This window comes from Lepisosteus platostomus, chromosome 3, assembly GCF_059453375.1.
Source record: "Lepisosteus platostomus isolate fLepPlt1 chromosome 3, fLepPlt1.hap1, whole genome shotgun sequence".
NCBI lineage: Eukaryota > Metazoa > Chordata > Actinopteri > Semionotiformes > Lepisosteidae > Lepisosteus > Lepisosteus platostomus.
In genome coordinates, this window is record NC_142613.1 from 79,914,757 (window position 1) to 79,931,777 (window position 17,021).

The following is a 17,021-nucleotide window of genomic DNA, read 5'->3' on the forward strand; positions in this document are numbered from 1 at the left end:
CAATCAAATACAGTAGCAGCCTGCTAAATACAAATATGACAAGACCGCAGATAGGAAGAGGAAGGGGATCATCTGTGTATTTACTTATCTCCATTAAAAACATTTGATAACTGAAGGGATTCTTTTCAGTGGGAACATGGTTTTTAGATTTAATAGTTAAAACAATTAACCTGCTTTATACTGCTAAAAAAGTGGCTGTTTAAAGTCCTTGTACTATGTGCTTGACATTGCTGTGCTTATTGGAATTTCATTATAACCTTTAACTGGATTTCAGATGGATCTCAGCAACAAATTCTAAATGTTCTGTTACTCTGCTACGTGCCCTTTAAAAAGAATTGCTTCTTCGAAAGCTAGCAGCACTGAAGAAGCTTCTTCCAGTTCCAAGTGCTGAAGCAGGACACTGAAAGGATTGCTAGGTTCTATTGGATAGTTTCTCAGATGCACACTGAAATAATAATTGGACACTTTCCCAATTATTGCAGTGGAGCATCTAATTTTAAATGTATTTTAAATTATTAATGACTTCCAATTTTTTTCTAGGAGTGGATAGGTTGGAGGATTGATAGCCATCTTTAACACTGAGCTACAGGATGAGGTTTATAAATATCCCTGGCCATGTGAAGCAGTATTGTAACCATTGATGTGGTTACACCACCTGGTTCTTGTCATCAGAAGATGCTAGCGACACAAAGCCAGTTAGAGGCATTCAACACCATGTTTTCAAGAGAGCTAAGTGTGCAACTGATATATGGGCATTATTAGGAAAGTATTTTTAGCTTGGCTGTAGGTCAACTTGGACAGAGGGAGTGGAAAAATAATGTAGCTATTTTGGAAAGCCCATAAAAGTTACTTTATATTTGATTAACAAAAATACATAGTACTTTGGCAACTTGAATCATAATTGCCTTCATACAAATAGGTTATTTTTGTTGAATCCCAAATTAGGCTTTGGCATTTAAAAGTATAGGAAGTTTTTATACTTCAAACCGGAAACTATGTGGCTGGAAAAAAAACTGAGAAGTCGCTTCACAGAAGAGAAAAATCCCATCCTTACTGGCTGACTTTTTGTTGTCAGTTTCAAAACATCTCCTGGAGAAAAACCTTTGCATTGCATAGATGAAAGAGTTCAGTTTGTTTCTTAATGCTTCCTGTAGATGTGACATCACATGGGATACAAAGCTTTCTTATGGCATCCTGTAAATCAGCACTGTGTTAGCAGTCTGGCATCTCTGCAGTGGTCTGTAGAAATGATGGCATTTGTCACTTTGCAATAGTAATGCAACTGGATGCATTATTGGAAGATAGCTATCCTTGAAATTTAAAACAGTGTGTGTATACATTCACAGACACGCACACATACAGTATAGAAATAAAAATAAGTTGTATGTACAGTATACACTCAAGGGATTCAATTTATGTTGCATCATGTACAAATATATAGCTCTTGCTGATTTTCATCACATTTTGTTTTTGGTTAATTAGGGCAAAAATACAGATTTGCATATAATTACGACTATATAAATAGATATGATTAAAAATTACAATACATTATTAAAAACCTCCAAATATGTTTTGTTTGCAATCCACGAGCTGTGTATGAAGCTCCTACTTTTTGTTTGAGATTTGTTTATACAGTTGCCATCAATCTATCAATTTGGTTAAATCTTGAATATTTTCCATATTTATTTTCAAGTATCCTTTGTTTAAGGCTAGAAACTGTAGTTATCTTCCTCAACAAATGTGATAGCTAAGATAGTTAAGAGATTAGTTAATAGAAAAATATAATTGTATTTTTTTGTACTAGTTTCAAGCTTTTGGTAACTAAATTTGCTTTTGTTATTAAGGACTGACGTATGCTTTTCTTTCTATAGCTTTGTGGAGGAGCTCCTCTTCAAGTGGACACCATCATGAAAATCAAAGAGGGCCTTCTGCGACAGAAGGAGCTGGTGATTGATCGGTGAGCATCCCAGACATGATCCAGTGAATACCTACTGTCTAGAGAGGAACAGGTGTGCCAGAGTAGCAGACGGCTCCTGGGTTTTCATGAAAATGCCCTCATTCTGTACAGAGTCATAAGCATTACGGCTGGCAGAGGACTGCAAGGGGGTTTGACAAAATAAAGATTATTTGCTATGTACAAGAAACTGTATAGGAAATTAAGCACCTTCTGTGCTTATGGATGAAATGGACATAAAACATGAGATGTACTTGCCACATTGGTGACAGAATAAGTACAGTTAGATTATGTGGAGAAAAAGCAATACAATTAAAATATACCTGGCCAGATGCATGCCCCTTGTTATTCTCAAATTTAGTATTTGTGGTTTTTAGTATTTGCAAGTGGCATCCGAAACTGTATAAGTTGTGATGTTATTATGAAACTCCACAATACACAATGTTTTAATTTTTCATGCAGCCACGTCCACACAACGTGCATCTCGAACCTCACTCTATTCCCTCCAGCGATGCGCTGTTATTCTCACAGTCACACCTCCCAGAACAAGTCATGATGAAAACACTTAAGTGCTGAAGAGGGAGAAGAAAGTGGTGACTCTTGTGCAGAAGACAGAAATGTTGGGTCAGCCTGCCACCAGCAGGAGAACTTCAGTGGCTGACATGCGGACCCAAACAAATCGACAGCGTTTTCTTAATAAAAAATCGACAGCACTCCAGTTCCATATAGGAACATCTATAATCTTATGAAAAGAAATATGAGACAATTGCCGATTACGATGTATGTAGTTCCTGTGCCAATACTTGTTCCCCTCTCTACCCACCACTGCTACCCCCAGTGTGCCATCTCCTCTCTCCTAATTCTGTGGTGATTGCCACATCTCCAGGTGATCTCAATAACCCCCAGTGTGCCATCTCCTCTCTCCTAACTCTGTGGTGACTGCCACATCTCCAGGTGATCTCAATAACCCCAGTGCCATCTCCTCTCTCCTAACTCTATGGTGACTGCCACATCTCTAGGTGATCTCAATAACCCCAGTGCCATCTCCTCTTTTCTGACTCTGTGGTGATTGCCACATCTCCAGGTGATGTGGATAACACCCCAGTTGATCTGGATATCTCCTTGAAGGAGTTGTAATATCACAAAAAAAAGAAGTATCTTCATCTTTACCACATGTTCTGTTCCTGTAAACAACATGCAGTATTTGATTCTTTTCTGTTATTATGATCATCATGTTGTAATACAGTGTTCACAATTTCTGCTGTTCACACCGGCTTCTGTAAACTGTTCCTCACAAACTATTGTAGAAGACAGTATGTTTCACTGTACAATGAATGTGACTTTGAATAGTGAAGTAATTACTGGAGTATCCAGTTAGAAGGCACATAAGAATAGCAGAGGTGCAGTGCCCCATCGTAGGGTCCAGGGACACTGAGCTCCAAGAGCTACTGTCCTTTAGTTGAGGCGTTAAACTTCACTCTTGGCTCCTGCAATCTGGTCTTCCTAAAGTTTCTCTTAAAAACGTCTGGTGAATCAGTTTCACACTGCCTCACCTGCCTTGCCAATAGATAGTGATGTAGTTCCCTTCCTTTGGCACGTAAAGTGCAGGGAATGATAGTTTATCATATTTAAAAAAGCTGTAGTGGAAGGTTTTTCAGTGGTACTCAGACATAATAGACAAGTTCTTTGCCACTTTGAACATTTCACCGCATTTTTTATTTTGGTCTACAAAGAAGTAATTTCTACATGAAAGGTCTTTACTTCAGTGAAAAGAACAAACAACCACAAGATGGAGCTGCAATCCATCCATTTCTGGAAGATTTGTTCTATTCCAAATCTTTTTTTCTTATTAATATTGACCAGAAATGTCAGCACACATTTGAAACTACAACACATTATTTTATGAATGCAAATATATTACTGTCATGGAATTATTATTAGCATTATCAGCAGTGGTTTATAAGTTCACTGCTGTTTTACAATTACCTAGCCTGAAAGACACCTAAAGTATGAAAAAGAAAAGGAATAAGTTCTACAGGGAGACAACACTGACAGGCGCTCTGTCCTCTTGCTTCACAATGTTCTCTAGCCTCTAGGAAACCGAAGAACCAAATGTCAGCGCTGTAGTACTGCTGCTGTTTGAAGAGGCACAGAACACCCGGTTTCAATAAACAGCCATGCTTTTCAAACCCTGAGCAGACAGGTTCTTGTCATTAACTGCACATACAATCACACTCTGTTGCTTTCACCCAATAACCCTTCACAGCAGGCTGCATGATTCCAAATACAGTTTTGAGAGGGAAGACAAATTGCCTAAGTGAAATTCTGTTTACAAAACCGTTGACTCAGAGCCTTAACATTCTTTGAATTTCAGCCCTATATGGATACATGATACAATAACTGCAAGGCTTATTAAAGCACTGCACAGAAGCAGTACTACACCACCAGGAAACTATGTTAAACTATTTGGGCATTAAAGAGAGACAATTAAAATGGTAGTCACTGAACTTTGTTGGGCTGAGAGAGAAACTAGAATAAGGAATGATATACTGAGAGATTAAGAGAAACCTATCACTCTTGACTGCAACAAATACAAGAAGATATTCTTAAGAATACTGACAAAATTTTTCATTTCATTGAACAGACAGACATAACCAACATAAATGTCTTTTTCCAAGTAACATTAGTCATTAATGGGGTTAATCAATCAAGGATCTGCTGCTAGTAGTATGAATCGCCACTGTTGGAAGAACTACAAGCTGTACATCTGAATCTCAAACTTTGCACCAGTTTGCAGACACTGTCTTGTGGGATTCTGTCCCAGTCTTCTGCAGTGGGATTCAGTGCCTGGTGACTGGTTGCTGAACCCCGGTTGCTGAGGTGCCACATACAGTATCATCCCACAGATATTCAACAGGGCGCAAGTCTGACACATAGAGCCCCCACAGCCCGGTCACATTCTCATATTGCTAGAGCAGCATGAGAGCAGGTGCTGGCCTGACGCGCCTGTGTCGAAGTGAGCTGGCACTCAGGGCAAGATCTGAGGTCTCAGGACCTGAGCAATGTCACTGAGCAGTCAGGTTGCCAAAGGTGGACTTTTGTAGTGAGTCAACACTCCTGCCCAGGCCATGACCTAGACCTATATCATTCCTTATTCATTGATATGTCTCCGTTTCTGCAATTATTGTATCATTCTGCACTGAGAAGACTTTGCTTCCCTTCTAATGACCCCATTCAACATGTTAGATCAGCCCATCACCTGTGCCCAGTCAACTCTCTCACTAATGAGGTGTATCACGGTCAGTCTTGACTGATTAATTAATTACAATTATGCCAAAACCATTTAATCAATTTTCAAAATCAATATTCATTTTTAAAAATAAAATCATGGATGCATAGTGCTATAAATGTCTTTCAGTGAAATAATATGAATACCAATAACTATCCACAGAAGCATTGCAGGATGACACTGAATTAGCCCTTGAATATAAACATAATCAGTAAAGGCTTTTAAATTGACTATCTGTTGAAAACAGTCTGCCTCTAATGTGTTTTTCATAACAATTGTTATGAACAATTCAAAGTGACTTTTGACAAGTTTGTGGGGTTAAGTAGATACTTCTGTTTCAAAACTATCTGCTTTCAAAAGTATACTTAACTGGAATGTAATACAAGAAGAAGCCTTTAACAAAACTCTCCAGATGTGAAATAATGTGGAAGCTTTTCTACTTTAGGCTTCATAGTTTGAGATCATTATTTAATCATTGAGTGATTGTTCTTATGTCAAATAAACAGTAAATGACCATAATAAACCTATGAACTACTGTATTTGATTTTCTGATTGGCTTTCTCAAAGCTTTACTGCTATTAGCGACAAATAACAGTTCAGAGAAGCTAATTATTTTATACTAGCATTCCCTTTAGGTGGTGCTGCAAATCAGCTTTTTTATCCTTCCCATTTTGCAGTCACTTTTTTAGTGCCATAAATGGATCTGAAGTTTCCTTGGACACTAAAATGTGATTTATTGTTCTTAGCAAATTGAACTTTAATATCTTTGTGTTTCAGAAGAAGACAAGAGTTCACAGGGCTGCTTAAAAACATTAATGTACACACATTTTAAAACAGTTTATTTTTAACATCACTTAACATCACTTTATTAACCCTTTACAATTTCCTGCATTAGGAATTATCTTTTCACATATCCCAGCTTGCTCTCCATGAGACACACACAGTTTGCCTTATATTTGTATTTTTCTGATATCGCCTTTATTAGCAAAACACTTTTCATGTTTTGAATGAATATGACTTTGATATATATATAATATACAGTATATAACCCTATTGAGGTTTTGTAACATTTCCAAACTGTCATCTCAAAGTACACAATTCTAACAACAGGCAAAACAGCATCCAAAATAAGTGCACTGTGCTAATTAAAGATAAATTCACTGCTAAGTAAAAAGCATGAAGCTGATTGAAGTAGCAATATTAAAGTAGAAGGGTTTTAATACATTTCAGATTTCTCATTTTACAAAAGAAAAAGTCGAGCTTTAAATGTTTACTGAAAGTGTGAATAGTAATACAGTATATTGTGAACAAAACACTTTGCATCATTTCATAACTGTTGAGTTCTTCCTCCGTGTTGCAGGCAGAAGCAGCAGATCGTTCAACTGCATGAGAAGATCAGAGAAAATGAGCTAAGAGCCCAGCAGGTGATCCAGGGTCAGTGCAGGAGCTGTGAGGACCCCTACCTCCTTAAAATGAAGGTATAGCACCATTCGCTGTGGAAGTGATTCAGAATAGGACATTGTCAGTCAGCACAAACACGTGGTAAATCCTGCTGTTTGTTTGCACCTGATTGATTTTAGTTTGTGAATGTTAAGATATTTCTATAAATATAGTAATTTAGCATTTTGGATCCTACTCCTTTGAACTTCAGTATTGCAGATCATTAACTTTAAGGTTTCACCTTCATCGAGCATTTAACTCAGATGAACAAGTAATAGGTTTATTCCATGCTGAAAAAAAGAAGAAAAAGAACACAATGTTTCGGCCGTGGAGCCTTCTTCAGGTTATTTAACTCAGATATTGCCTTCGTGCAGACTGTGTTCAGCAACAGATCATCTTTAAGAGAGTGGACTGTAAAGGTTCATCTGAAAGTTAGTTCTTGATTAACACTTCACTGCTGCTTTCATGGATTAAATTTGTGTAACATTTGAAGTACGTCATGCATGCTTCCAATAGGTTAGGCGTAATTCAAGCAATCTAAACTTGATAAACCACCTTCTCCTGGACCTGTTCTTTTCACAGGAGTCGCAGTTTGGGAACCTGCCCTTGCAAGCTCAGTGTTCAGAGAGATCAAACTCTCTCCACTGTGAAAACGGAGAGGTAGAACGCCAGCTTGCCACTGCGGAGCGGGAGGTCACACAGTTCAGTGAATTCCTGAAGCAAAACACACAGAAGTACACAGAGGAGATTAAAAAACTGGAAGAGAAGGTGACCATGATTTTCTTGCTTTAAAGTGGAGCTGACTTAACCATTTTCTTATAGTCCGTTACATTGGGGTTTTAAATGAGCTCTCGAACACTATAACTAGTATAGCTATGACTGGGTGTTTTTTATTTGTCTAGTCTTCACTATTAAGTAATCATGCTGTTAGCAATGTCATCATCATATTTCAAGTGTGTCTGTGTGCTTGTGATGGATGTGATACAAGGAAGTTTCATGATACATGATATTTTATGGTATGTTGCATGATATGATTATTATATTGTTACATGTTATTGTTACAATATATTGTTTCATGACTATTATATTGTTACAAAACAGAGGGTGCAGGAAATGATAAAACCTGAGTGGTATATAAAATGTGAGGCACGTGAGACACAGCGCTGGTGGAAGAGTAGTAAAATCCAAGTTAAACCTTGAACAGAAAAATGCATTTACAACTAACAATAGCACAGAACTACACAACATTAAACATTACACTATATTCAAAACTATACTTTTCAGAGACCTAAGTTCTATAGGCCCACAAACACAAAGTTCTGCCTCTGTAATCTGAAAACCTCCCTTCCTTCAATAAATGGAAATGTAGCTCCCTATTCTAAAAAAGCATCACCAGAATAGGAGAGAACGTTCTTAGCCTGAGGATTCCACAATAAAGATGATCAGAATTCCCTAAAATAAACAGGATACAAAAAGCTGTCTGGTTACATCATTTTTACAAAGTTCAAATGATGTAGCCATAATCTTGTCCCCAAGACTGGTCTGAACAAGGTTCTTTTGAATGCAACAAGCTTAGAGTAAGAGGGTGGTGGTCTTCCTTCTTCTCTCTGTCTTCCCTGCCTTCTAGCTCTGTCTCATCTTTATGCATTTATAGGACTAATGAGGACTGTAATGATTTACCAAGTTAATTAACCTGAGCAAACCAGAAAATTCCCCTTGATCATCTGTGTTTACCTATCCTAAACCATGTGATATGTCAGAAGCTCTATGTTCTATATTTGTAGCGGTTTGTCACAATTTAAATTAAACTGAACTGCTTTGAAACTCACCTGTAGCTGTGCAAATGCCTCAGATTCTACCTGTTGTTTTCAGACTCTCCTTTTTGGTCATGAGATGTTGAATAATAAGACCTGCAAATGTTAGACTGTAATAATCCTAGATTGTAACGATATTCTCTTCATGTTTTTTCTGTTAACTTCTTATTCTTTTCTTTCTTAATTGGTACCTCAATAAAGATGATAAAATGAGTTGGAATTATGCAGTTTAAAATATAGGCCGTTATTTTATTCAATACAGACATTTAAGGTACTGCAAACCAAGTGACATGTCAGAAGCTTTATGTTCTATATTTGTAGCAGTTTGTCACAGCTTAAATTAAACGTACTGTAACTGCTTTAAAACTACAGTATGAGGAACGTTGTAAATTCTGAATATATTCCTAACACGTCTCAAATTGCGCCCACATCTATTGTGCTTCTGTGCAATTGTTATGTCTCTCAATTACAAAGGTGGAACAACTGAATTTAAATGTTTTTCAAGCTTTGTGAAGTGTTACAGTTTTGTAGAGAGGTTTTCTCTGAAGTTTCTGAATACCTTTGCCCATTTTCATGTTTTGTAGTTGAAGACAAGAGACAAATATATCAGCAGTCTGAAGAAGAAATGTCAAAGGGAAAGTGAGCAAAGCCAGGAAAAACAGCAGCGGATAGAGACACTGGAGAAATACCTGGCTGACCTTCCCTCCCTGGAAGATGTTGAGAACCAGGCGCAGCAGGTAAAGTCATGAACACACTGGAGCCCACAAGCCTGGAGGGCATGTCAGGATAAAGCAGACAGCTGCATTGGTTCTGAATGGCAGTAGTCATAACTGTGCAAGTGGCTCTTCACAAGGGGTGTGTCTGCCTGGCATGCAAGCAGCTTCAGTTTTGCAGTCTGTCAAAGTGTCATCAGTGATGCCTAAGATACAGTAACAAGGAACTGTTGTTATTTATGGTGTCATACACAGCTGGGTACTTTCACCTTTTGCTCTGCAGCATACAGTAAATAGTGCACTTAATTGCTTAGTACTTTATTATAAAATTCTATTGAAAATGTTCACAACATGAAAATCCCTTTTTTATGTTTCCTGATTCATTAAGGATGTGTAGATGTATTTCTGCCTTCCTTAATATATTGAGGGGCTTTACGTTGGACCCTGATACCCACGATGAGGGGTGGTTATATATTCAGTCTGTCCCTCTCATTGACGTTACACTTCAGCTTTGTCACAGATTTGTTCTTGATCTCAGAGCCCACTTTGCTGGTGTTCACACTCTTGTAATGCAGCTTTGCACCACCAGAGGTCAGCAAAACTCATGACATTTTTGTTGCTTTGAGATGCAGAATGTTTTAACCTCATAGGGGAGAGGACATCACTAGGCAGCCCCGTTCTGCCTGTGTCCTTCTCGTAAACCGCGGACGGTTATGAGATTTGTGCGAGTCCCTCTCGATGGAGCCGCAGCTGTGCGGTGAAAGTGGACTTGTGTTTTCTGCGCCACAGCTGGCGATGCTGCAGGGGAAGGCCGACGAGCTGCAGGGCAGGGCCAGCGAGCTGGAGCAGAGGTCGCGGGAGAGCCAGCGCCTGCTGCAGGAGAAGGAAGACCTCCTGGAGAGCCAGAGGAGGAAGGAGAAGGAGCTTATTGCTGCTGTGCAGAGGTACGGACTTCCTGGCTTTGCAGAGTCACTTTTCCACCCAAGCAGTGTCACCTCAGTATAACAGCCTGTCACAGTGCAGAATTGATGACATCGGCTATCAAACACCATGCATTTCTCAAACCAAACAGTGGGGGGCAGGGTAGACAGCCAAATGCTACAATGACATGGTGGACAGATTTAGAAAAGGTGAAATTCAATCAACGCTTCAAAGTCATAGATGTTGCTGAGTCTAACTTGTGCGGATGGTTTAAGGAGAAACTCCAAAGGCCGATTGTTTCGGGTACAAAATGCGTTGGATTTGAACATACAGGTAGAAAAAAATTAAAAAGGACTGTAGAGGTTGAAATGATTTTAACCGACACTTGAGGAGGTATGTGTTGGGTTTCTATATGTAGTGAAAGTAAATCTAGAGATCATGTAGAATATTTTTAAAGATAGGACTTTTTTAATTACGTTTGACGATATGAATTATGCTATACAGTGCCTTTCTGAAGTATTCACTCCCTTCCAGCATATTACATTCCATTTTATTGACTTACAAATGATGCCTACACTTTTTTACAGTGAGTATTTTTAATCAAAACATGAATGCTCAAACTAACCACTATTATGGGTGACAGGTCTTAAATGTCAGCAAAAAAGTGGCAAAGGAAAATCAAAAGCTAAAATATGATGATTGCATAAATATTCAACCTCTTTGCCATGGCAACCCTAAATGAGTTCAGGCACACAAAATTACTTTGACAGGTTGCACAATTAGTTGAATGGCCACTGTCTGTGTGTAATAATAGTGTTCACATGATTGCAGAACCAATACACTTGTCTCTTTGAGTTCCATGTTTATTAGCTTGCTGTAGTTAGAGCATTTACAGTGTGCAAACTCCAGCTCTTAAACGCATATGCATTTTTATCTAAAATATTGAATTTATACAAATATTTTAACCTGTTCAATCTATTAGATGTATTATTAAATGATTTTTTATCTATTTAAAATTTTCATCAACTTTTAAAATGGAAAAGCTGTGATAAATGCACAAAATGCCTGTACTTGTATTAACATGAATCACAGCTTGCTGTAGCTCAGTATATTGAATCCGGTCCACACTACAAGGTGAGAAACATGGGCTGAACTGTCTGAACTGGGCTGTGGTCTCGTGAGTGTCGAGCCCTGTCACACCCTCGGCTCTTTCCCTCAGCCTGCAGCAGAAGGTGGAGAGGTGCCTTGAGGACGGGGTGCGGCTGCCCATGCTGGACACGAAGCAGCTGGAATCGGACAATTTCCGCCTCCAGGAGCGACACAGCCGGAACATCGAGGTACAGTGTTTACGCTCGGGGCGAGGACTCGCAGGGTGGCTCGACCCTTGGGGCATTAAAAGCGTGTGAAGAAGCACCAATCACAGGTTGAAAATGGTGCACTCACAAGGTTTAGAAATTCAGTATTGTCTTGTGATATGGCCTCATGATCATTAAGGCTGAGGATTTCGAATGGTAACCTTGCTTCTGAAATGCAGCTAAGCGTCAGTACCACACCCAAAGAAGGCTCCACAGCCGAAGTGTTGTGTTTCTTTTCTTCTCTGCTCAGCAGGAATAAACCTTTACTTCAGTCAGTATGCTTATTTGTGACTTTGTTGTATGCTTATTTTTTACTTTGTTGTAATCTTTGTGTTCTTGTTTTTCCCCCCAGATTATAGACAATCAAAAGAAGCAAATAGAAAGGCTCACTTCAGAACTGACTGTAAGTAGTTGCCAGATGAACCTGCTTTGCTGCACCTAAACATTCAGCCTTACGAGAGAGTATTGTCAGCAGTGTTATCTGTGAAAGCTGCATCAATTCCTGTGCTGTTGGGACTGTGGGCTTGCAGAGTCAAAACAAGCAGATAGTCTGATAACACCCATTTCAGAGAATACATATTCTACATGTCATAATCATCTCTTTTCTCAAAAGTGTTTTCACTGTCACAGTAATTGAAACAATTGTTTTACAAGACAAACGCAATGTCATGTACAGAAGGAACCTACAGTAAAAGCGGAACCCTGTGCCATGTGAACTTTAATTATGTGTAGTTAGAGATGTACTACTGTAGATACAGATTAGAGTGGAACTACTACTTATAACTACTTATCATTTTATTACGTATACAGGATCTCCAGACCTCCTGACTGAAACTGAGTTAAATTTTGTATTTTTGGACTATATAATAATAAAAACAACATTAAAATAACAGGCATTGCAGAGGACATTGAAGTTATTTATAATTTAGAATGTATAAATTAAATAAGAAAAAAAAGCATTCAGTGTTTCACATCACTATCTCTAAAAAAACTTCCTTCTACTGTATATCTGGATGTCATTTGTGGTTGACATGCTGACCATTTATACATATCTGTGTTTGCACAGCATGTCAAATTTTTAAAATAATTCCACTTTCATCGCAGTGGATAAGGTGTTAGCATAGAAATACTATGTATAATACGAGTACATAAAAATCTGGATTGCGGTTTTCTTTATTCATATTAGATATTCACAAATATGTCCAAATTGTGGACAGTTTTGAAGTTCAGATCGCTGGATGTGTGTATTGTGTTAAAACATTTAAAACTTTGACCCAAGTTTTGGAAGACTTTGAGGAAACCCAGTTTTATGAGGTTTAACCCAAAATCTACAGCATGTCTCCATGATACATTGGAAAAAAAATCCCTTCGCAAATAAGCATTTGAACTGTTCTCTAGACATCTACTGAGGACTTTCCCACAGCGATTCTCTTACGTTGACATAATGTTGCCCATTGTGTACAATGCACACAGTGCTTAATGAGGTTTTTTTTAATGTGAGCTGTTAAAGGTAGAGGAAGATGCAAATGTTTTTATGTTACAGTAAACCTTTGGCTTAATGGACTTCTGATTTAGTAGACAAAATATGCTAAAAGGGAATTTGGCTATAAAATCAGAAATTCCTCAATAACGGACAGTAAAATTAAAAAATAACAAATCAATAAATAAGATATTTGTACAACACACCTTTTTGTGATTAAAGGCATGAATATCGGTGGTGCCCTATAGGGTAAGGTTGTTGGTACAGGGTGTAACAATATAGGCAGGACCTATATTGAGTGTTTTGTTTCATCATGGGACTTATTTGTGTTGTGAGGGAATAAAGTTGTATGAGTGTGTGTGTTTGTCAGCACTTCAGCAGCTGTACCACAGACAGTTCAAGTCAGGAAAGTTAATGTTGCACAGTTAAAGTTGCAAGGGTGGTCCTTATTGTGGAAGTAACCCTCTATGAAAAAAATAAAACCATCAGGTGAATTGCTTACAGTGGATGTTGTTTCTGCTTTGTAATGAAAAAAAAATATTTTAGGAAACACATTAAAATGTCAATATAAAATAAAATCAATACTAGATTAAGTTTTATATTCAGAGATATCAGTAGTGTTTGTGTTTTGTATACTATAATGTTTTATACAGTATATATACGGTTGTTAAAGACTGAGTTTATTCCAGTTGTTAAGAAAATAAGACAAAGATCCAGAAGGCACATATTTATTATTTCTGTATATATATTTTATCACGTAATTCTATTCTGTTCCTACTTAGGCTTCAGAGAAGAAGCTATTACAAGAACGGGCTGCTTCCCAGGAGCTAAGGAAGCAGCTGGCCGAGAAGGAAGACACCCTGAAGCAACTGTCTGAAGTGCTTGAAGAGGTGAGCGGACTGTGTGTGTGCAGTGCTCAAGATACCGCTTTGTTTAGAGGCATGTGTGGGAACTATACCTGCTTCTTGTATTACTGTGTCAAGACTCTGATGCAAAGCACTATCACAGTGTACCATGTACTATTCCATCATGACATCATCTTGCGTTACACACCCTTTCTCCTTCTGTTTGCAGTTGTGACTGTGCTCGGTTAACTGTGACAAAACTGCGGATTCTGTTTAAGAACTGTTTCACCTTCACATGGTACCTTCCAGACAGGGTGATCTGGGTCTTTCCATGCTAGTATACCTAGTAATGAAAAGTGCTTTAGAAGGATCACAGACAAGCGGAAGTCATTTAGTTTATCTAGAAATTCAAGTGGTTTATAAATTAATACAGTAAATTAATTCTGTAACAGATTTAACAGATTTTTTATTTAATGGACAGTCTCCAATATTCCTGATTTTTGTCTAGAGCCAAGAAATACTGGACATTTGGTAAGTCAATCGACAGTGTTCATTAAACCCAAATATGTCAGATATTTAATTTAATTCAATATTTTTTTATATAGCGCCTTTCACAACAAGGTTTGTCCCAAGGCACTTAACAGAACTGTGTGACAGTACATGACATTACAATACAGAAAGAGAAAAAGCCAGAAGACAACGGAGGAGAGGAACAAAAAATCCTCTGTAAGGAGAAAGAAAACCTCTAGGGGTCCAAGGTCAACTGGCTGCCCAACCCCTCTGGACATGCTAGCATTCTACAATTCTAGAAAAGTACTAAATGTGGAGTATTAAGTCTTCCATCATGTCCTTCTGTGTGCCAGTACTCCATGCAGTTCTCTGTAGACCAGCAAATCCTCCTAAACGATATGTATTCACAATGTCCCTCATGGATCCAATGCGGTGATGCAGAATCCAACTAAAGATGGTTTCCAACTCGGGTGCCATCTGGACATGTGGGGAGGAGAATAGGATAGGTTGGTCAGAACAGATGTATCTACCTGGAAGGAACATTGAGACACACAATGGCAAGTACAGCAGCACCAGCAGCCATGGTTGCAGCAGGCTATAATGTAAGGTGTAAGTAGGCTAGGCTGAAGTAATAGGTCTTCAGTCTGGATTTGAATACTGAGATTGCCTCAGCATCCCGAATATGGGGTGGGAGACTGTTCCATACGCTAGGGGCCCTGTAGCTAAAGGCTTTACCACCAGCTGTTACATGTGGAATAAAAAGAAGACCTGCATTCTGTGATCTAAGTGGATGACTTGGATTGTATACATTAATCAGCTTTATTAAATAGACATGCCTGACTTCTGAGAGCCTTATAAGTAAGTAAAATAATTTTGAAATCCTCTAGATTTTTTGTGTTCCAATGTCTTAAACATGTAACGCTCAGTAAAATGAGCAACCTTAGCCCAATATGACACAGGTGCTGTGGGGTTGATGCCTCATAAATATTTAAAACCAATCAATACATACATGAATAAATCTCTTTCAGAAGTATGCTCTGATCGCTCAAGCTGCAGTGGCGTTGCCATTTCACTCCGGGCATCAACACGCACTAATAATGGCTCATGGTTTATTAATAGGGAACAGAAACAAAGACCCATTGACTCTTTCTTTAAGCAAACATTTGCTGTTACCACAGGCCTGAATATCACCACCACATCTTAGGAAATAATGAACCTGTACTTATGCTTTGCACAGGTCTGCGCACTGGTCAGACCAGTTGTATGTTTGTATCCACGCGAGGCTGTCTATAGCGTCACACATGCCATTCTACACAAATCGCTCTACGTAATTGAAGCAGTAGTGATATGACTGATACGACTGATGAGTATTGCTTCTGATATACTAAGAACAGAAACGGAAGAGACGATACAACGATGACTCCGGGTATGATGTTTCAAATGGATTTCTAGATCCCAGGAGTAATTCCTTGTTTTTATGTAGCATGTTTCATACCGCATGATCCCAGAGGGCTTTCCTTCTAGGAGGGAGCCCATTTCATCCACCGCCTGGGTGACACACAGCAGCAGCTGGAGAAGTGAGAAATACACCAGCTGAATTGTCAAACACTGGAGTGGAATTTACTCTGAAGGTTACCAACACTGCTCTAATGACCAGGCAATCAGGACCATGGATTCACATCTCAAACAATAAACAACTAATGTATTCCTCAGCCAAGTTCTTAAATTCTTACGGTACTAATGATCCACCATAGGAAACCAAACATTTAAGGAAACACTTTTTTTTTCTTGCAGTGCCTCATAATGGCATTTCTGACACTTCCAGTTTGCAGTTCTCTGACCTGTTGACCTGTTCTCCTCGGTAGCGTTATTCCACTGAATCTGTACCATATATGGCTTTTCTCCAGCTCCCAGTAGATCGGCAGGTTTACGATCCCCTCATTTTGCTTCTTGCACACTGTCTGCCATCACTGTAAGGATCTAAAAAAGGCATTAATAGGGCAAGTGCAGCTATGGCCTATCACCAGCTTTTCTGAGGAAAACCTTGAGCAATCTGTTTAAGATCCTGTAAAGATGGAAATATATCAAATATAGGTTAAAATGGAATTCAGTAAAGTATTCGTATTGCTGGTAGAGGGTTTCCTTTTAAACCAGTTGTATCTAAATTAAAGTGCTGCCACAAATGCTCAAAATATTTTTTTTAGAATTTGTAGCAGGCTGGAAACACATTTCTAAAGATAACAGACTGAACTGAAAAAAAGTTTGGTACAGTAGAGGTGAAAAACACTGCAATCCATTCATCATTTATTCTGGGAGCTACATAAAGAGTACATTTGAGCATAATCAGCATTAAATACTAAAACTACAATTTAGCAGCACAACCCACTGTGGGAAAGCACATAAATATTGAAAAGAATTGAACTAAGAATAGAACTTTGAACAACCTTTCATGTCAAACAAGTTGGAGGAGAATGGGCTACAGACAATTCAGTCTAGAGGATAAAATCTGAGCATGGCACCTGTGTTATCTATTAATATGATTCTAGTCTCATGTAGTACTTCATTCACACATTATGTCGCTGTTTCAGATTAAACCATGGAAAGTGTCCACCATGCTTTACATTTTTGACTATATTGCCACTGGAATAGCATAGGAGGCTCATCATTCATTCTACTTACAGCTTCTATTTCTTTGTGCTG

The 17,021-nt window shown here is 38.5% G+C and overlaps 1 protein-coding gene across 3 annotated transcripts in view; it reads left to right on the forward strand.

The window, feature by feature from the left end:
• The window catches only part of cep85l (centrosomal protein 85L), an 86,538-nt gene that overhangs the window by 63,127 nt on the left and 6,390 nt on the right, over positions 1-17,021 (forward strand). For all 3 annotated transcript variants that reach the window (XM_088627026.1, XM_088627027.1, XM_088627028.1), the window contains 8 exons: positions 1,872-1,957; positions 6,604-6,721; positions 7,266-7,451; positions 9,082-9,234; positions 10,000-10,154; positions 11,351-11,468; positions 11,839-11,889; positions 13,749-13,856. In XM_088627026.1, the coding sequence (XP_088483152.1) occupies positions 1,872-1,957; positions 6,604-6,721; positions 7,266-7,451; positions 9,082-9,234; positions 10,000-10,154; positions 11,351-11,468; positions 11,839-11,889; positions 13,749-13,856 (975 nt within the window). The remainder of the gene's footprint in view (positions 1-1,871; positions 1,958-6,603; positions 6,722-7,265; positions 7,452-9,081; positions 9,235-9,999; positions 10,155-11,350; positions 11,469-11,838; positions 11,890-13,748; positions 13,857-17,021) is intronic.